The 21,548-nt window shown below is 41.7% G+C and overlaps 1 protein-coding gene across 1 annotated transcript in view; it reads right to left on the reverse strand.

Moving 5' to 3' along the window:
* Positions 1–21,548, reverse strand: part of LOC104072253 (sodium channel protein type 5 subunit alpha-like) — a 56,402-nt gene that overhangs the window by 18,267 nt on the left and 16,587 nt on the right. Inside the window, exons 4-6 of the mRNA XM_009582727.1 lie at positions 21,284–21,438; positions 17,284–17,457; positions 1,909–2,031 (exon numbers count right to left, since the gene is read on the reverse strand). Coding sequence (XP_009581022.1) covers positions 1,909–2,031; positions 17,284–17,457; positions 21,284–21,438 — 452 coding nt within the window. The remainder of the gene's footprint in view (positions 1–1,908; positions 2,032–17,283; positions 17,458–21,283; positions 21,439–21,548) is intronic.

A 21,548-nucleotide genomic window follows, 5' to 3' on the forward strand; every position in this document is an offset into this window, starting at 1 on the left:
GGGAAGAAAAGGGATGTTGAGTCAGGGACCAGGGAAGCCTACAAGTATGAGCATGTTAGGAAGAAATGCTGGGCTGATCTGTGTGTCTACACCATGTAGGATCTCCACCAAGCCAACCTCTTGCTGTTCTCAGAAAGCCTCTCGATAGAGATGTGAGCTTTTTCACATTATTTCTTTCCTATTTCAGTCTCACTTTTCCAACACTTTGGGCTAGTCTTCCCACTACTTTTCAGGTTTTAATCCAATTTAGTTAAACTGATGCAAAGTCATGAGTAAACATTCTCATGTCAGTTTAGAATATGTTAAAGGGGTTTCGCTTGAACTTGCAAATCCACCAGTAGAAGCTAAGCCTTCATAAGGCAGATTTAAACTGATTTGAGAGAGACTGTGCACAAATCACTCTGGTAGTTAAACTAGTGCAGCTTTTGCTGATATCAATGTTTGCTCAATTTGCGTATGTTTAATAAAGACTTGGAGTGAGGTCATCAGATGACATAGGAGCGAGAGCTTTAATTAACGTCAGTAGTGCAACATCACTTTGTGCCAGCTGAGGATCTGCAGTTTGCTTTTGTTTTATTTTGTGAATAACCTTTAAAATATTGCCTGTGTTTGCTGAAAAGATTGTGGTGAACAAAGCAATTGAGGTTTGGGTGCCCAGATGAATAGAGCCTCTTGAATCTTTTGTCTTAGTACTAACACAGAGGAGAGTGGTCTGTAACTAGATTTCTCTGATCTTCATCCACAAAAATAATGTGATTTAGATAATCACAAGGTCTGTGGGACAAAACCATAGATCCCCAATGCTGGTCATCCACAGAACAGGCAAAGTAGGGGTACAGGGTTTTCATAAATTGCTCTATCACCGTATTTCCTGGGTTATCTCGGTCGTTAGGCTTTCTAGCCTTCAGTCTGTCTTACTGCAAGGGTATTGCAATGAGAACAGTTCATTACTAGGAGCTCAGTGCATGACCTACACATTTTAGTCACTGATGATTCAGACCAAAATTTTGTCTATGGGAAAGCTTTACCCTGAATATACCTCAGTATGAAAGCTATGGCATTTTCTTTGGCCTAGTAGAGAGATTTGGGATCATCAGATAATGTAAGTTGTTTTACGTGTAATTTTGTCACAGATTTCCTTTATCTTACTATGCAATCTGCAAGATTAGCAGCAACCTCAGCTCGTACAGAACACAGTTGTCATCATCTGCAAGTCATGCATGGTGCAAGGAGCTAAATAAAGCGCTTATCTAGACAATAATTGATTAGTGTAGCAGGTAGGCTTAACAAATAAACAGGTAAGCGGCGCGGATATAGTCATGCTGGCAAAGGAATGCAGAACGGAAAGAGATGGATGCACAAGATGGGGCAACAAACACAAGCTACATGGTTTTAATGTTAATCCTGACATTCCATATTAGAACTGCAATCTGTTCAAAGGAAAGATTTTATATAATCATTCATTTGCTTTCCCTATCTTTAGCATTTCTTATTTTTGCTTTAATTATTAGTGAAAAAGTCCTTAAGAACTTTCCCAGTCAGTCTCATTTTAATACATGTCAAAAGCAGGGAGCAAACTTGTAGCTTGGTTATTCCCCTGATACGCCTTATAATTGAGAGGTAATTGTTAGGCAGATGTTTCCTCAGCCAAAAAGCTGTTTTTTAAAGCGCAATATGACAAGTTAGGCAGCAGGATTAGTTTATCATTAAATCCACCAGAGGGTAAAGCTGCAGCGATACAACTGCAATCAAGACAAAGGAGGGATTTCTGGTTTTGTTGTTTTGATACAGCATTATCATTCATTTCCTTCTGCAGACCAAATGAAGACAAAACCACGTGCAACTGTTCCCTGCTACATGCTGGATGTCACACAGATGAGCTTTGATCAATGCTTTATATATTCTTACCCTCATCCCTTCAAATCGTGACAATGCTCTTAATGGTCGCAGGGCTCGGAGGGTCCTGAGGGATTTAATGGGACCCATCTCAGAGTATCCAAGCGTACTGGCGATGAGGCTTATTAGAGAGACCTGAATGGAGACACAAAGCAAAAATCCAGTTTGTTAGTGCACTCCTGCTATTTTCCTTCTCTTCTGACTTTCCGTCCTGAAAAGAAACAGCTGGTTAGTTAGAAACAGCTGGAACTGTGGGACACCCCCACACCTTAAATGGAAGCCATTAAATTAGACCAACACAGAAAAAAGGAGGTTTTTACATCCATACATGACAGAACTCTTACCAACTCACAAAACCTTTGTTTCCAGTTTAATGCAAAATTTATAGAAACAGACTTTCAAAGATGTCAGTTTTCTTTTAACTAAGCACACAGAAATCCTCCTAACGTCAGCTTGCACAAAGTTGATGAGAAAAGAGACCACCGTTACAAAACCACTGCTCTGTGACGCCCGTGCTGTAGGTTTCCTGAACACTCCTCAAGGTGTGTGTATCTTCCACTATTGAAAATATGATGAGTCACATAAGTGTTACAATTTAGGGCTTTCTGGATGAAAGCACCTGTAAGATCTAACCATTTCCAGCAGAGATAAAAGATTTTAGCATTACCATTCAGTTACCAATCTTAAACTTACTAATTAGAAACAAGTCTTCTAGATTGCTGATAGACATGACTTTATACCACAGATTCTAAAAGAATGATGTGCGTGACTCTTTGATTCTGCACTTTTCACTTTTTCTGGTCTCTACACAGCCTCTAAGGGAGAAAGAAACTTGACAGGCGCTCAACATTGAGGTTCATACCTCTTAAAGAGCATTTCTTTGAAATAAACTATATATTTCCAAACCTGGAGCCAGCATGGAGGGGCTCCAATGCTCTTCATTTCTCAGAGCTTTTGTAGTACCCAGCTGGTCAGAAATGTGGATGCTGTCAGGCACAGGACTGGAGTCTGGATGAACTGAATGGCAGTGGAGATTATGGGTCAGATTAACAAACCTGCGGAGCAACTGGGTTTTGCATGCTCAAGTCAGTGTTCACAGCCTGAGAGTTTAGGGAGTGAGAAACAAACAGCTCTCCAACACCATAGGTATCATGCTAATTTGTATGGATTAAAAAAGGAACCAAAATTAATCCTCACATACTATAAAATATTCTCTTCTTAGAAGAGCGAGACCTATGCATATTGCTTATCACAGTTCCCTTACTCCCATCTTAGCTGTTTTCACAGCCCCAGTTACCGTGGTATCGGATTGTCTCACACTCACCAACGTGAGTGTGCAAAGCTTACCTCTAAGAAGTGTGCTCTACTGCCATTTTAAAGATAGAAGCGAAGTCTAAAACCAGGGATTCTTCTACACTACATAAAAAATAGGTGCTTAATGTAAAAGGAAACTCTAGGCTCCCCCATGAACACAGACAGCTCTGGTGGGAAACCTTCCTTTTCATTTTAGGATGGGATGATTTTTCCTCTGAACCCCACTGCTGGCTGACCAGCCCAGCATCACCCATGAGGTTTGTAATGAAGCGGGATAAGACAAGCCTGGTCCCCTAAGTCGTGAGCTAGTGTCCTCTACAGAGCAACCTTCCTTCCTCCTGAATACATATTCATTTATGTACCAGCGCTGTCTGCACAGCTAAGCATCTTTGTAAAACTTGCTCAACTTGTTAAATTATTTACCAATTGATGGCTTTATTGTGGCATGCAGCAAGCCTAAGGGAAGGAGACACCAAGCCTGGGCTGGATGCAGCAGGCTGGATATCTGCCGGGATAAGACGGCCCAGATCTGCAGACGACGAAGTGGCACAGAGGCTGACTGTCGTGCTTTAACATGTCACTCTTTAACAAGGTGTGACACAAACTCACCTCTCACGTACAGAGCCAGGAGCTAATGTGGAAGGAAGGTCTTAATAAACACTTCTGCATTTTAGTGGTGTGTGTGCTATAAAAACATCACAGTAGACAGGCAGACTGGATTCAAGGTCTGATGTCTTAGGACGCTTAGACACTGGGGAGGTAAAAATCACCAGTGAAGCCTTTGCTTCCATCTGTAAGAAAGCAGATCTGAACCTGTGACATAAGCATGCCTCAGAAGTTCTTTTAGAGTAAGTAATGCTATAGGTTTGACATATATTCACTAGTAATGCTTCTTTCACCTAAATCCTGCTTAGTCAATGCTCACAGTTACAGATGAAAATTTGGGTTCACTTCAAAACCATCTTAAACTCACGCTTCCCAACTGGGGCAGCACCCATTTTCAGTCTTCCCTGTTTCTTACCAGCCTTGATTAAATCCTGTACTCTGAAGATGCATTAACATACAGTCCAAAGCCTTCTCCTTTCATTCACTCTCCCCATTGACTTAATGTTGCCTAAATAAGGAAAAAGGGCTGAAGGATTTGTCTAATAGCAGTAAGCAAACACACAGCATACTTATATACTAAAGCCATTCAACTAAGGCATCTTAAAACTGTAATATAATTGGCATTATGGAGATATCATGATAGGAGTAACACTGTGAAACATATTTCTGTCTTTGGTGGAAAGTTTAGTGCAGAAAACGGCCTTAACCCCACAAAGCCTTGGAGCTCCCTATCCAGAAAAGCTGGAGGTATAAGAAAAACAGCTCAGTGATAGCATGCTCAGTGATAGAAACCAAGATCCATACACTCATGTACCAAGGGAAGCTCATTCATTTGTAAAATAAATTGGAGATTTAAAAGAAAATTAATCAAATACAGAGCACCTTCTTTGCTAGCTTCACCCGCAATGTCTGAAAGTCAGATCTTCTCAAGGTCTTCAAACTGCCTTCGTTCGTGCATTTGCATGCTTCCTCCCTCATATCCTATAACTCCCCTTTCTCTCAAGGCAGAAGATACTCTGTTCAAATCCTGCAAGACCAGACTTCAGATCTGAGCGGGTTACCGTTTTCTTTAGAGCGCCAAAAATGTCACCCTGAAACACATCACAGGTGCTGTTGTCCTCCTGACACAGATTTACACAGCATTAGATATCTCTTCAGAGGATTAGGCCATGAAGCTGTGTGATATTTGGCAATGATTTGCAAGGCTGGAGTCAGAACTGAGTTTGAGACAACTTGTTTAAATGCTCGGCTGTTGGTTTTGAAGGTATCCCCATCAAATTTTATTTATTACTAAGGCAGAGACTTGGCAATTTGGACTTGATTAAAAGTGACCCGCAAGGCTATTTTTAGGAAAAAAATCAAGCCGTTTTCAAAATTGGTCCTGACTGTCCCACATAATCACAGCAAAGATAAAGTTAGCTCTTTCTGTTACTTTTTTTTCCCGTTTCAAGGCTGTGCAGCCAGAGTTGCTCTAAGGTTCTGCTTTGTGCTTTGCTCGGTATCAGCAACTTGCTGGCATCCAGAAAACATCTGCAGGGTCAACATAACCTCCAGATTCACAATATGGCACACATTTCTAATCTTTCCTCTTTGCAAATAGTTTTGTAGGTTTTTCAGGAAAAAAAATACCTCTGAAGACGAGGCACCACATAACATTGTGGAGAGCAGGTGAATCCTAAGGAGTCACTATTGCCTAGAACCATTTCCCATAAAATGCACAACCTGCTGTTAGGCTTGAGCTTTCACCTCACCTTTCACATGGCACGTGTGCTAACAGGTAAGCTACAGAGTCTCTCATCCTCCCGTGCACTTCTTCTGACCCAAGAAGCCTTATTACTGTTTGTATTTGCAGATGCTTTGCTTCTAGCATCTCCTTTGAGGGTGTTTCCAGAACCTGCTAGATCTTATTAAGAAGCTTTCATGGCTTTCTGTCCAAACCTTCCTTCCCTTAACTTAATCAAGTAATAATATCCTCCATGTTAGCTCTAGACTGTTCCTTATCCCCTTGACTTGCTGTTTATTTGGCTCCTCTGAAGTCCCCAGGATGATGTCCTCACTGGAATTTGCTATCTAACGTGAGCCCCAGTGTACAACCTGGCCAGCAATGAGGGTCCCCAAGGCAGGGAGTGGTCCTCATAATTCATTACACGCAATCCTGCCTCCACAGACATTAATGGCAAAAGTCTCACCAACCACATGGCCTAGGATTTGAATCATGTAGCAGCTCTTCCCTTTTGCTTTCTTCAGGTCATCTCAGCACAGCCCAACAAGAGCTCAGCCTTGATTAGTGACTTCCCAAAATTTATTCCATCCTGAAAGAGTGGAAACCCTGAAAGAGTCAGCATTTACTGCCTGGTTCAATGGAGGGGTTTCCCAGCAAAGTCCAGGCTCCAGGCAAGGCCATGTTGATGTTACCTGCACACCTTGGCTTCTTCTTGCCATGTAGACAGGCAGGTGGTGTTGAGCCCTCTCTTATCCTGGCATTGAAGGAGGTTTGTTGCCCCTGTTCCTTACTTTCTTTGCCCAAAGATAGTTTTATGTCTGTATCTCTGTATCTCTGTATCTATAGAGATATCTAGAAATACATACTATCTATATATCTATATACTTGTATTTCTGTATTTCTATAGTCCTACATATTCCTACATGCAAGTTTATCTATATAGATTTTACAGTGGTTTGTATGGCAGCCTCCTAGCGCTGGGTAAAGGGAGACCCCACAGCTTTAATTTTTGCCATTTTCAGCGTTATGCTCAAGGAAAAAATGAGAGCTTTTAAATCTCGTGACTGCATTGAACACTAGAAATACCAGCCATGGGGATTACCAGGCCTGGGGCTGGTGTTTTGAAAGCCAACCTCCTGTCACCTGTTTGGCTTAGTGGCATTAGCAGCTCGGGTCTAGAGTGCCCCATTGTATGACATTCATATGTGTTTCCAGGGCAAAATCAAGAAGAATTGATGAATTTAGACCACCAGAACACAGGCAATGATCTCTGAAAAGAGACTAGCCTCACTGATAACTGTTCAAAGTTATTGCTAATGTGTCCTAATGAGATTAATATCTGAATTTCTTAATTATTTTGACAATCCACTACTAGATTATATGTGACCAAAAAAAAATGTCCAGGAATCAGGACGATTTTTCAGTAACGGCCACTTTTTTTGTTTTACTATTTTAGTGGAATATTGTCGTTCTTGAGATGAGAAATATGACTCATGTATTTGTACCCAGGTGGCACCCAGTGTGCTCACATTGGTGCTCACAGCAATTCATCAGTTAACAGATATGCAGCATTTTTGGACAATTAAAATTGTTCACTATGAACATACAGAGATAAAGTTATACCATAGATATATATGTGTTCACTATCTGACAGTGACTTAAGAAATCAGTGTTGTAAACCAATACAAACCCCAGTAAAACTGTCAGAAGAGAATTGTAAGGCTGCAGAAAAACAATTATAAAGTAGGAAGCGCAATAGTGCAGCTTCCTTTCAGCACACACAGGGGAAACGGTCTTTAATCAAAAGATCACAGACTCTTTTTCCCAAGGAGCTATTGCATTTATAACAGTAGTGGCGTTCCTTCCTATATACATACATTTTAATAGCATATTACTAGCATGCACAGACTCCCTAGCCATGCAATCTTGCTGGCAGCAGTAATCCGAAGGGCACAGTCTTTGGGAGCAGTGTTTCACCTGAGTCTGACAGCGTTTCCCATAGCGAGATAGTGGCTTTAACGTGGAATACGGGCCGCTCCTCTCTTTTTCGCGTTCCCTCCCACCAGCTTAAAAGCACACCATTTCAGATAACCAGCGAGCATCCACTGGACCGAGCTGGAAGCAGACCTGAGCAGCACCATTCAAAAGCAGATGCTACTCGGCATAGGCTGCATTTTGTGAATTAACCCCAGATCACCACTGAGATGAATTAATAGCAGAGCCCAGAGAACAAGGAGTTCTGCCTGGGCAGTGGTAAAAATCCTCCTTGGCTGATCATATAAATCCTAAAACCCACGAGAGCAATGAGAACCTCTACTAAATGTCTGCCTGTTGCAGTCACAGCTGTGAGCGATTCCCTGCAAGCTGCTGTCTCGGAGAGAAGAGGAGACCTCCTTCCCAGGTTGGGCCACAGCATATGTTTTATGCAGCCAGGGATTTTGTCAAATCAACCTGCTTGTTCAAATTAGAGGGGAGGGAGCAGGGGAAAAAAAGGACATCCGAAAGGGAACACAGCAGCTGAGTTGAAAGCTCTGGCCACTTATTTAAATAAGCAGTTTCAGTTAATGCAGGCCCCCAGCGCTTTCCAATAGCTTTTTGTGTGCCCCAGGAACACCTCTCTCTCCCTCTCTAGCTGTGCTTTTTTAAAAAAAAAAAGTGGAAGAAAGAGAGCTTGGATTACTTTGAGTGCCTCTTTTCAATCCAGTCTGGTTTCACCTGTCCATTGCTGCCAAGGATAGGATTACCCAAAGAAATCTTCACAGCCCGAGCGGCAGCCCAGTGCCTTTAAGAGCCAGGACTGTGGTCCCAAGTTGCTCCCCTTGATTTGAAAAGGAACAAAATTACGTCTGTACCCCAAATGCAAACTGGAAAAACTACAGGGAAAGGGGAATTTCCAAATAAATACAAATAAATAAATTGAAATATAAATTGAAATACATGGAACTTCTTATTGCCACTCTGAAATACTGTTGGGAGAAAAAGGCTTATAATGAGGCTGGTATTCCCTTTAGCATCTACCATTTCTGAGCAGACATTTATTATCGCCTTATTTTTTTAAAATATCTCTTTACCCTTTCACTCTGACATTGCATTTTCTGCCATGTAGATGCCTAACTGTATGATTGCACCTGCCAATCCAGAAATTGCATGTTATGAATGTAAGGGCATAAAGTTAAAGGAAAGTCTTAAAATTAGGACACTAGAGAGAGACTAAGGTGACCTAAACCAAATTCCCACCTCTGATATCTGTTTCCTTGAATCACAACCCTCCCATTCAGGTAAAGACTAGGAACTCCTTAGGGCTGGTCTGGAGTTAGTCCATGGCATGGAGATGAAAGCGCATCTGCAAATAAGTTAATGAACAGCTTCCCTCACCGGCAGTGGAGTTCATTACTGCTTGTGGAGTGCTCTCATGTATTATAACACAATGGGCTATACGAGTGCCTAGATTAATTATAAACAAAAATTATCTCCTGCAAAGCCCGACGCTACTTCTTATAACTCAGGTTAAAAAGGCTTTTACATCATCCACTCATGTTGTTTTCTCCAGGACGTTTCCTCTTCTTTTTTAATTTTTTTTGTTTCCCCATCTACTACTCAAACTAAGGCTGTGAAACTCTGTTAATATTCCATCTTCTCAGCTTGTTTCCTGGTCCTCACGTCCACGCTTTTCAAGGCAATGTTTCCTTTTCAGAGGGCAGCCTTGTTGCAAACAGCATGTGCCACTCCTGTTGGCTTAAATGCTTTTAAATAAATCATTCCTGCATCCTAATTGCTTCCTGGCGGTTTCCAGAAGAACCTCTTTACGTCTTGCTGTTCTCTTAATCTGTCACCTCCTTTACACCTGCCCAGGCTTTTCTAACAACTCCAGTCAATTCCCAAGGCAGATGGCTGCGAATCAAGAATTAAACCTCAGCTAATTTCTGAGGGCGAGTCGAACGACCTGCTGCTGTGAGCTTACATCCAGCGAGATGGCAAACCGACTTATTGATTTGCAGTTTTCCCACCCCACCCTTTCCAAATGGATTTTCAGCCTGTCTCAATTCACCCTTTCACTGCAAACAGACAACTTTGCCGGACCTCTGAGTCCTGTTTACCAGCACTGGGTAGGGATGGATGAGGGATCGCTGTGACTTTTGGGGACCACACAACACTCCTTGAGCAGCCAAACCTCGGCCAAGACTCAAAGTATTTCTCCTTGTTGCAGCAGCAGTGGCTGTGCGGCGTGCAGCTGCCTTGAAAAGTCTGGTATTTCTACCGGGATTTAGAGTAAAAGAATTTCTTTATCATCAACTATGTTCTGCTTCTCATCCAGATGCCATGCAGAGACAGCCTTTATTTAGGGCAGCTGAAGAGGAAAGATATTCTCCCCTTAAAAAGATCTCCAAAAACACTGCTCGATTCATCCCAGGGTACCTTCTTGATGCTGAATGCTGTTGTCAGGAGTGGACGGGAATATGCTTGATTATTATTTATTATTTGAAGATAGTGTTATAATGCCAGGGGTGAGCATAGTGATTACTGAGAGAACATTTCCCTGGGGGCTCAGCCCCATCGACTCTGCTCCATTTCCATCGCAGCCGGTGGGAGTTTAGGCGTTGAGCTGAAGGGATGCTTATTTCTGGGAAGGATTAGGATCAACCTTACTTACATATGACACAATGGTGAAAAAAAAAAAAAGAAAAAAGAGAAAAATCTGTTTGGGCTCTTTCCACAAGGTGCTGTTCTGGGTTTGCTCAATTCTATAAAACATTTATTTAATCAGATATTCCAAATCAAGATGAAAAATACCAAGTTGATGTGGGAAACATGACAGTCTTAGTTTGAGAATCATCTCTGTTTAGTTGGATTCTGGAACCTGAGTTGATCCTGATATTGTATTGAATATGCTAGGATTCAGAGGGGCTCTGAAGAATTACAGGTTCCCTGATTTCTGCCAGAAAGGACAATGGTACAAGCAGGAGCACATACTGCAAGTACGAGTCTTCATCTTCATTTACGTTAGCACAAAGCACCCCAAAGCCAGTCATACAGGGTAGGAGGCCAGCACAAAGTCTCTACACCACTGGGGTACAGCTTTCAGGTTTCACCCCAATGCCTTTGATCTCTCACCCTCCTAATAAAGAATCCTTGACCCCTCTGCAGGCTACATCTCTCCCTTCACTTCTTCCTTCCCCTTCCTCCTGGCACCAGTCTCTTGAGCAGCCCTTGGCCATCCTGGATGGAGCCATAAGGGTGGTGGGAAGATGTTTTGCAGTCTGCAACGGTTGGGGTTGTAAAGGTGCCGATCATCAGGGAGAGGAACTGTAGGACAATCCTCCTCTGTCCTTGCAGAGCATGTGGGACTCTGTCTGGACTCTTAAATATAGGCTACATCTCTGTCCCAGCTCTGATCCTCTGTGCGAGGGAGAACATCTCTGTTTAAGGAATTTGGCTGCTACGCTCACAGCAATGGAAAGGGCCAAGCAAGATGCATGCAAGAGCTCAAGGGTTTTATTCATTATTTTCTTTTTAAGCATATTCTTCTAAAAAAGGACATTGAAATGTGCTCCATCTTTAAATAACTTCAGGAAATAAAAATGGCTGGTAAACCTAGTTCAGCACAATCTGAGTTGAGATGGGTTTTTTACACCACTTTCAAAAGTTGAAACTCTCCCTCAGTGATTGAAATTCTTCAGTAATTGCAGTAATTCTTCATATTGCAACCATTTCACAAGGTGTAGGCAGGCAGTGAGCTACGCTTACTGCTGGACTTTTCTCCTCACCTTCATTGACTGTCCCTGTTCCTCCAGCTGCAGCGTGCTCTGTCCTGCTGTGCCTTGTCGGAAACCAAGCTGGTGCTTCCACTTGGCAAAGCCCGGTTGCTCTCCTTTTAGCATCTATGCGGTAACTAACATGAGGTGCAAACCAAGATAAGACAAGACATTTGGATGTTTTTGCATGTGTTATGTTGAGATAAAGCGTGGGGAGGCAGAAGGGAGATTTACAGCGTCCGCTGACCTGCTAACACATATTAAAACCACTTATCTCATCTTCATGTGGAATTTTTTTTTTCACTTATCTGGAATTAGCCAATACGTAGTAAATCAGCATTTTTTTTCTTTTTTTTTTCTTCAAAATCAGGCTCCCTGGCTTCTGGAGAGGTATTCTATTTCCTAGTAGTTATCTGCCATCAGCAGAAGCCCAGAAGAATGTGCACTGAGACATCTTCAGAAAACCCACATGCGCGTTTGCTTTGAGGAACTGGAAGAAAACTAGTCAAAAATGAACTCTGAAGTAATAGTACTCTGTTGTAACCCGTGGGGTTTTGATAACTTGCAGAGAGCACTAATAAGATGCTTCTCCTAGTGACAAGCTATATTATTTTTACTTTGCCTTGGCTGTATTTTTGTCATTCTGTTCTTGTGAGCTTTTCTGAACAGAAACTAGACAAAATTCGCATACTTTTAGGATAGTTTCCCAAGAACACAAATTGGATTTCAGTGCTGTTTGGGAACAACTCATTACAGCAGATTGTGTAATTACTGGTAAAGCAAACAGAAATCACCTTGCTAATCAACAGGGAATACAGGTGGAAAAAACAATTAAAGTAATCAGAAGCCATCAATATTTACTTCACTCGGCGAGTTTTTAATTGTCACTTAAAGACAATCCAACACAAGGGCATAATTTAATTCAATTCAATTGTTAACTAGGGATAGAAAGACTGGTTTAAATTGTTCATCTCAAACTCAACGATTATTAGCTGCTTTTTAACTTGTCTGGCAGTGAAGTATCCTAACTAGAAATCTTAGAGCATGCGCTTTCCAGGAAGCTATCTTGGAAAATGTAATATCTGTATTTTTTTAAGCATTCAGTGAAAATGATGGTGCATTTAATGACCGAACATCCATGAGCAGTTCTCAAACAAGCAAACAGGAAATTTGGCAGCGAGCAGGAAATTTGGAAAGCTGCTCAATGGGGAATACAGATCTCTAGGTGCAAACTCAGCAGCTCCAGGCAAACACCAGAAATGTGTTGTGTTACAACCATTCACAAAATGCAAGGGGAAAACCTACATATTATTTTACTTTCATAAAATCATCTACAAAATCCTGCCTAGCGGACTTACTGAATAACTCATTTGAGACATCTGGCCTCAAAATCCATTGCTGAGCCTTACTTGAAGTATTTTGCAGACCGTTATACTGCTTAAAGCTGTTGTGAGCCCCTGCCTCCATGGCAGCAGAGCAGGCTCTGTGGGAAAAGCGATGGAAGGAGCAATCTTTCTCCGTGGTGACTCAGCTGGAGAGAAACTGGTGGGGCATCGGGGCAAAAATTGAGAACTAGAGATGATCTTCCCCTCCCTGCTGCAGGACGTTGCGTTAAGGCCCATTGCTGGAGATGACTGAAGGGTCATCCTTGTTTAATCTGCTTTGTATGAAGAGGTTTTGATTGCATGAATGCTTGGAAAATATCTATTCTTTGTGAAAATATTTGCCTGTGCATCCTAGCAAAGAGGATTTTGCATAAACACCATTCCTGATGGCGATATTGATGTCTGTCTGGAGGCTGCCAGCATCTTTGAAAAAGCAATTGCTTAAAAAATTAGCTTTCCAAAGTATCAAATCTTGAAAGATGGGATAATCTTAGAAGAACTGGTGGAGAAACCCTCACCTCCCCTCATCTCTGAAATCAGTAAATGACAATCAGGTTTTTTTAAGCCTGGATTGGGACTAACTTTTGGTCAATTAAATTGAACCCAAAAGCTGCAATGGAGATGATGGATTTGTGATAATGGACTTTTGTAGAGAGATGACATTAGTGCCTGTTTAAGAGGATTTTTCTGTGTATGCCACAGGCAATGAAACTTGGCTGTGACTTTTTTTGTGAGCATTCTTACTAATGAGTTAGGGCCTTTACATCCCCCTCCTGAGAGCTTTCTCATGACAGCTTCTATAGGGTACTGGTCTCTCCCCTCTGCCTTCAATGCATGATCAGTGAGTGAAGAAGCTGTTGACTGCAACACCTCCCGTCTTTGAATGATGCTAAGCTCCAGATTGATGCCTTTCGCGAACTGACCACTGCAATGGAACAATCCATCCCCTGTCAGCAGAAACTGGGACATAGCTCAGAATGAATTGGCTGAAACTCAAACTAGATAAGCTCAAGATAATATTTATAGGTCAGAGGAAACAATTGAAAGGAACATCAAACATGACACCAGCATGCACAACCAGTGGAGTTTATCTGCCCCTTGTTTTAAAACCCAACTGTCTGCCTGTCGCAGGACATGCCTGGTTGAGAGCAGTTTTCATAAACATTTGTTTTGAATGCCACGCGTCTCTGGCCAAGTTCAGGCTCCTTGTTTAATCTGCTTTGTATGAAGAGGTTTTGATTGCATGCATGCTTGGAAAATATCTATTCTTTGTGAAAATATTTGCCTGTGCATCCTAGCAAAGAGGATTGTGCATAAACACCATTCCTGATGGTGATATTGATGTCTGTCTGCACTTCAGATATACTATGGTCTCTGCTTTTCCCTCATTTGAAAAGAGCTGTGGACTGAGTGGCCGTCGCTCCAATTCATGTGCATAGAAAAGCTATATTTGCGTGTAGAAGAGGGTTCCTTTTAGCAGTATACTTGCTATTTGCAGGGAGGTAACATATATAGATAAATATTAATGTTTTTTGTTCAGTATATCCGAATTTCAGCAGACATCTAAGGCATCTTTCCCAGGTGCTCTAAGTTGAAATGAGCCTGTATTTTGTGGTTTGATTGCTCCTTTCTCCCTTCCTCCCAAAGAAATCTGTTGCAGCGTTGCTGATAGGACTTTATTGTATTGCAATGTATTTAAAAGCACTCTCTTACGGTTTTGCAACACTAGCACACTTCTTTGAGATGCAGAGAAGCCCATTATCAGAGATCATCCTTTAGGGATTCTACATCCAGCAAAAATAGGTCTCAGTTTGTGGATTACTGTGTGTTTTGATGTTCAGGCTTTGTAAGACAGAATTTTCTTTAGTAATCCACAATTGTGGGATGGAGCCTTTGCTATTCCACAGGCCCAAATCAGTGTCAAAGGTCTTTCACATGGCAGGGTAAGTATTAAAAAAAAAAAAAAAAAAAAAAAAAAAAAATTCAGCAGCAATATGCTTATACCCACTCTGGGTTCACTTCCCATTTAGAAATAGTGAATACTTGCAAATTTTGAGCTGGTTTTATGAATTATTCACAAAAGAAAAAGGATTTTCAGTTGCATTTGTACGATGAGAAAACACAGATGATAGATGGTTTCACATGTCCAATGAAAAATCAACCATCACAGCTTGAATTTTGAATACCGATACCAAACTGCTAAGGAATAATTTGCAGATCAGGAATTTTTAAGTGAATAATTTTAAACAAATAAATTTGAGAAAATCAGACAAGTGGTTCATCTGCTTCTTTTGGAGCAGCTAATTCACCCATTCACTCCCTTCTGCAGCTCAGTCGCAGTGATTTGGTTCTCAAAGGACCAAAAAGAAAATGTAAATTGAAGTAAAAAGTGTGCTGGAAAAATGATAGCATGTTACTCTGCCAATTCAGAGTGATGGGGTGTGTGAGCAATAGGGTAGGAGAAGAGCATCTGTTAAACCCGCTAAAAATACTGTACCAGGTTCTCATAATCCGCCTTGGGAAATGACTTTGAAGAAAAGAATGGAGCGTGGGGAAAAGCTTTATTCATTGAGAACACTAAAGGGCAAGTGATTTCCTAGAGTCAATTAGTAACTAAACCAACTCAAGGATAGGGCACCTTTTTGGCTAGATCAGGAGCCTGCAAAAACAACATTTAAATGTGGGGTATGAAAATAAATACCTCTAGGTCAGTAAAAAGGCTCTGGGGTGGATTTGCTGGGGATAAGGGGAGCCTCAGGGCCCTGCGGTCCCCTGTCCCCCATAGCACTGTTTCATGCCATCCGAGCTCTGGACGGGTGGCAGGGGAGGTGAAGCCCCTTTCCCCAGCCCACCTGTGGCTGCCTCTACAACGTGTCATTATACTCACAAACCCCACACTTAAAAAGCAAACACGTGCCTAAATTTTTGGGTTACATACTGACTTTGCATTCTTGTGTAGCTCCTCTTCCAAGAGGGCTTTTCGCCTGGAGGACAGGATTTGGTTAGTTTTTGTTTTACTCTCTTTGGTATTAATTAGATGTCATGCTATAAAGTATGTATTTCTAACAAGCATGGAACTCATTTCAAATTGTTAATGATGCAGCAGAGCTCCAAACTGTTTCAGTGAATTCGTCGTGAAGTTGTTCCTATCAGGAAGACCCCTACTTATAGTTGTGACAATATTCAGTCCTCATCCAGCCCTTCTACTCTTCAGAAGCTCATTAAAACGATAACTCCAATAACAAATTCCTGGAAGCCCATATAACACTTTAGGTGAGTCCTATTAGTCCCATTTTGCAGATGGAGAAACCAGGAAAGAAAAGCTATGTCACTCGACCTAAACCACAGTGAGCACAGTTTTCGGGGTTGGGCTATAACTTAGGAACTGGTGGTTTCCAATTTTGTGGTTAGATAATTAAACCAGGCCTTCCTCTTCTACTGAAGCTAGTCTGTGAAAAATGAGTGCCTTCCCTTTAAGAGGTTTCCAAGCATGTATGCAAAGAGGAATTTATGACCTACAATTTACGTAAAGAACTTCCTTTTCATAAATCAATTTATTAAAGCTCTGGAGAAGCTTCCAAAGGCTCTGATCCAGCAGTGCACTTAGACATGTCCATAACTTCAAACAAGTAAATCGTCCCATTGAAGTGCTTTCCTGGACTGGGGCCAAAGAAAGTGCAGTTCTCCCCTGAGTCAAGGTTCAGATGTAAAATGGGGAAAAATAATTTATCAAAAGTTTAATAAGTTACACAGTCATGTCAGAGCTGTGCCAGCCTTCCACATTAATACCTCAAGCTAATAAGAAATGGCCTCAGGGAGATAATTGCCTCCTTATTGATACGCTACGATGAATGTTAAACCTCATCTGGAGGATGCGGTGTTGCTGGCTTTTGCTGTATTTGGCAGATCCCACATCCAGGCAATGTGAAACTTTGGAGGGGACGTGACTGGTACTAGCAATACTCCTGGGGCATAAGCTCCCTTTTGTTCAACTACTACTGGCTTTTAAGGACTATCCTCATAGGAGAACTGAGCATTGTGTTATTTCAAGGATTTAGAGTATTTGGTAAGGCATTGTAATAGTGAAATCACTTTGAGGAGAGAACTATTCACACCTTCTTCTGGACTCCTTCACTGGTAAATACTTGGGAGACGGTACTTAACATACTGTCACACGCCGCTGGCAGCCTTGCTGGGAAACTACGCCAAGGACAGCTTCTCTAATCTGCTGAAAGACTTGTGTGTCGAGGTCATGTGGGGAGCAGTCGGAGGTAACCGGACCTTGTGCTAGCCGGGAGTGTGGAACGAGATGTTAAATGCTAAAAGAAAGAGCGAGTTCCTAGGGATGAGAAGGGAATGTGACTCAAATTAGCAGGGTGACACCTCTGCGTAATGACACAAAGAGGTCTTCTCTGCTCTGGCAAGCTGATTCCTGGGGATGCACGGTTACATATCAAGACCTCCTTCAAGCTTTGCCTATGGTTGTTACTCGAATCAGAGTGACAGCTGTCATTTTGCAAATGCAAAACTGCCAGACTTAACAGCCCTTTCTTACGCATTATAAAATCCAACACGAGAAGCATCGTAGTTCCAAAATGATACTTACGTCTACAATAAGGAAGTCCAGCCAGCACCAGGCATTGGTGAAATACTTCTTGAAGCCATAAGCCACCCATTTCAGGAGCATTTCCAAGACAAAGATGTAAGTGAATATTTTGTCAGCATATTCCAGCATGGTTTTTATGTTTTTTCTATCTTCAAGATAAATATCTTCAAAAGCCTGGAAGTACAAAAGATTGATAAAAAACTTCTCCTAAGCTGTGTTTGAAAGCATTGGTGCTGCACTGCAAGTCTGTAGTATTATTTGATGGGATATCATGTACTGCCTGTGGTTTCTGATATATTTTAATGTTACCACCAGAAAGAGTGCACAGGCACAAATAGGACTGACCCTAACCTAACAGAGATCTGTTCAGCTTTCCCTTATAATGGACACATGCTTAGCTATGTCTCTCCAGCCTCTGCTGGCTGTACTGACTAGACATCTTTGAGTGTAAGAAGAGCTTAAGCACCCTAAATTTGGGAAGGTGAACCTGTGAGCAGGGTGCCACCCCAAGCTGCCCGAGGGCATCCTGCCTCAGCTCCCGTTGGCTGTGCCACTGCTGTCGGGGCACCTCAGATGTCCCAGGGCACAGGATGCCTGTCTTTAAGAGGCAGAATCCGACCCTTACATTTAGTCAAATACGTCTTATTGCTAATGATGACAAATTGGGTTATTAACCTGCCTGTGTTATAGAGTACCAGAGTTCCCTGGCTTCAGTTCAGCCATCACATTTCAGGTAGCTACAGCTATCTGCCTCAAGAAATGCTCATTATTATTCACTTAACAGAACAATTATGTTTTAAAGGTCAAGGTATCTATCTACTCATCTCATCTGTCTCTCTAACTAATCTTACACAGGGCATCATCAAAGGACTTTCAGTATCTGTATCAAATACAAGCAACTTAATAACCCCTTTAAAATATTTAAAACATAAACCAATATGCCTACTAAAATAAAACAAATAAAGTTGTCTCATAATTTAGCTTTCACTGTATAATGTACGTCAAATAAAATGCAGGATCCTAGAGTCAGGGTTGCAAATATACGGCCCATTTTGGGGCTTCTAAGCTGAGCAGCGGTTACGGTCTGCTTCCCCAGCCACTCTACCGACTGTCATTACACAAGCTGCTCCCATGTCCCTGTAACCTGGATAACCCAAGCTTTGATACATGACTCTGGTCCCATCGTGTGACCCAGGGCACTTGGCAGCAAGAAACAACATTATTTGAGAGGGTCTGTGTTAATCATCTTAATTATCTGCATTTACATATTTCAAGATCTGTAGCTACTTTCTGAGGAACTTCAAAAAGTTAGCAAACACCCAGTGCCTGGAGATACAAGAAGTGTGTTACTTGTCACTCAAGCAGTCACACTGCTCGTTTGCCTGCCAGGGAACAGTAATTAAACTGACAAGAAAGCTTTGGCAGTCTGTGCCAAAGCTTGTCCATTTGTCCCAACACTTTGGGGTGACGTTTTCACTGCAACTCGGTCTCCTATCTTGCCTTCAAAAATGATATTTCAAGGGTGTGAAAGAGCTGTTGGAGAAAGCCACAGAAAACAATACACAGCGAGATTGGAGTTTATCACTTCTTGTAAGGGCTCACTCACTTTGTCAGATGACTTGCTGTGCTTTGCAATTACTGCAAAAATAACAACAAACTATTTAAAGTGATTTCCTCCTCTCCTTCCTTTGCTCTCCCTATTTTCTACTAACTTGTCAAAAAGTACATTGTGTTTTGTCTACTAAGAGCACACTGTGAGTCACGAAGCAGCTTAATAAGGGATGAAAAATATGCTACCTGAATGCCTCAGGTGCACTGTACTTCTGCACAAGCTATGGATATTACCCAAATGACAAAACTCTAGTGCTTTTCATTTTTTCACAGTGACAATGGATGAAATCTTTGCAATATAAAACATCATCAAGGGTTATTTCTTTTGCTTTGCTTTGTGTGTTATAAAAAGAGTTAAACAGGCTACCTGCAGTGTTATCCAAAACTACTATTAAAACACAGGTTCCCTGTTCGAGTGCTTATGGCTTAAATGCATAAGAAAGGGGTTTGGATCTTTTGCAGTAAGCTATAGATATATTCTGATGGTTTAAGTACCACACTCAAATATATGCTGGCTTTTAAAATCCCTTAAGAACTTAGCATGTCCCAGGGATGTAGCCAGATGAGCTCAGTTTTTGGAAGAGCTCACCCCAGAATAACAGAAGAAAAAAGTCGTGAGTCGCCTCCAACATCTCCAGTCCAAATACTGAAGCGCAGTGCTGATATGTGAGAAAATGCAGTATAATTTGCCCTTATACAGAATTGCAGCGGCTAAATTGAAAATCGCAAAAAGTAAATGAATGCATGCAATGAAAATTAAATGAGATTTATATTGCAGTGCTCAGTATCTAAGGCCCTTTTAATTACATATGTAAGGAAGTGTATTCATCTAAAGTGTATTATAGCAAGCAACATGCCCCCTTTAAAATGTGTTAAAAAATTAACATGCTGATTCTCAAGCTGGTGCAAAAACTGTCAGACTCCACTGATTTCAGCAAAGCTATGACAATTTTCAGCAAAATGACTATTTACCCAAGTTTTTCAGCCTCTTACTTTTCGTAATAAAATAAAATCCCCTGGGTGAAATTTCAGCCCATCTCTGGAGAACAGTCCATTCCTTTCCTTTTTGCATCAACGTTTATGTATTTCCACCTTCTTGTCTCCCTGCGGAGACTTTCTTAAAACTACATAAATCCAGTACTTCTGTGTTTTCCTCTTTTTTTAGGCCACTGATAATTTGTGTTGCTCTCCTCTGGAGTTTCTTCAATTAGCCCATGTCTTTCCCAAAGTGCAATGCCAAGAGCTGAAGCCAGTTCTCCAGCTGAGGCCTCCTTGATGCCAACTGGAGTGGAAGAACATGCTTATTTATACAGCCCAGTGGGGTGTTCGGCTTTTGTGCGGTGCTGTGATGTAGTTTACTCTATCCTGTTTGTTGCCTGTTCTCTCTCCAGCTCTTTTTAGTAAATCTGCTACCTTACCGGTCATCTTGCATCATGCCTTTCTGCCCCTGATAATTCCTGATGAGGTGAAGCAGGCACCTTTCTAAGATGATGTTCCTCTTACTATTTAAGGCAGATTCATCCGTTTGGCTGAAGTTAATCCTGACCACCAGAAATACACGGATAACCTGTCCAAACATGGCACTGCCTGCAAATTTAGTAGGTGTATTTCTTACTCCATCACGGAGGAGAAGATCAGTGACCATCAGACTAAAGCCTGGAGAACTCTTGATATACCCCTTTGTCTACGCCCAGATAAAAACCTGAGACTTCAATCCCAACCAGGATTTACATTCCTGACATGTAAATGAGCAACATAAATATATGCTGCCATCACTGTGAAGAGCCCAGGGCTGATAATACAGAGAGGGTAATCCCAGTACGCAGTGGGATCTCAGGAGGAGAGGATCCCTTATCAGAGTCCTGGGCAATGACCAACCAACCTCCATATATACACATTCCTTCGGATGCAAGCAGGAGCTATCTGTGCAGGGAAGGTACAGTGGTTTAAGCGAAGGTGTATTCAAAACATGACAGGCACCCACTAGCTCCATGTGTAGCACTGATTCAGTGTCCCCTGCGTCTCTTATGATTTTGCTTTGCTGGTTTCAAAATGTGCTAAAAAAAAAGAAAAATTAAAAAAAAGCCATCCCTGGAGCAAAATACAAGCCTCCAGATGGGAACTGCCATGGAGCAGTTATGGGATGCTGAAGCAGAAACTCCGGGATTTGCTTTTCAAAACATGTGCACATCATAATTTTATGTTGTAACAGGAGAAAGTTCCCCCCCCATATGATAAAGGTAGGTGAAATCAGAAAAGCTCCAAACATGCTTTGCTTTGAGAAATGAGCAGTAAGAGCTCATGAGATCTTAGGGACAGCTAAGTGGAGAACACCTTCTCTGAGACCCATGTCCACTTTCAACCAGCTAGGAAATCCTGTTACATTTACCAGGGCTCCACTGCTCAGCAGGATCATGAATATGATGAAAGTTTCAAACCAGTTGTGTTCGACGATTCTGTAGCAGGTTTTCCGCAGCCTCCACCAAATTTTGCCTGGAAATTTTGTGACGTCCACTGAACAGCATGGGAAGAATCGCACACAAACTGAAAAGGAGCAAAACGAAAACAAAGCAATTGTTAAAAAAGCCCATTTAATTCGTAAAGCTGCAATAAGGAGCTGGTAAACTAGATTTTTTCCAGCAATAAGCTGCTGC

The sequence above is a fragment of the Fulmarus glacialis genome, unplaced genomic scaffold, assembly GCF_000690835.1.
Source record: "Fulmarus glacialis isolate BGI_N327 unplaced genomic scaffold, ASM69083v1 scaffold5888, whole genome shotgun sequence".
NCBI lineage: Eukaryota > Metazoa > Chordata > Aves > Procellariiformes > Procellariidae > Fulmarus > Fulmarus glacialis.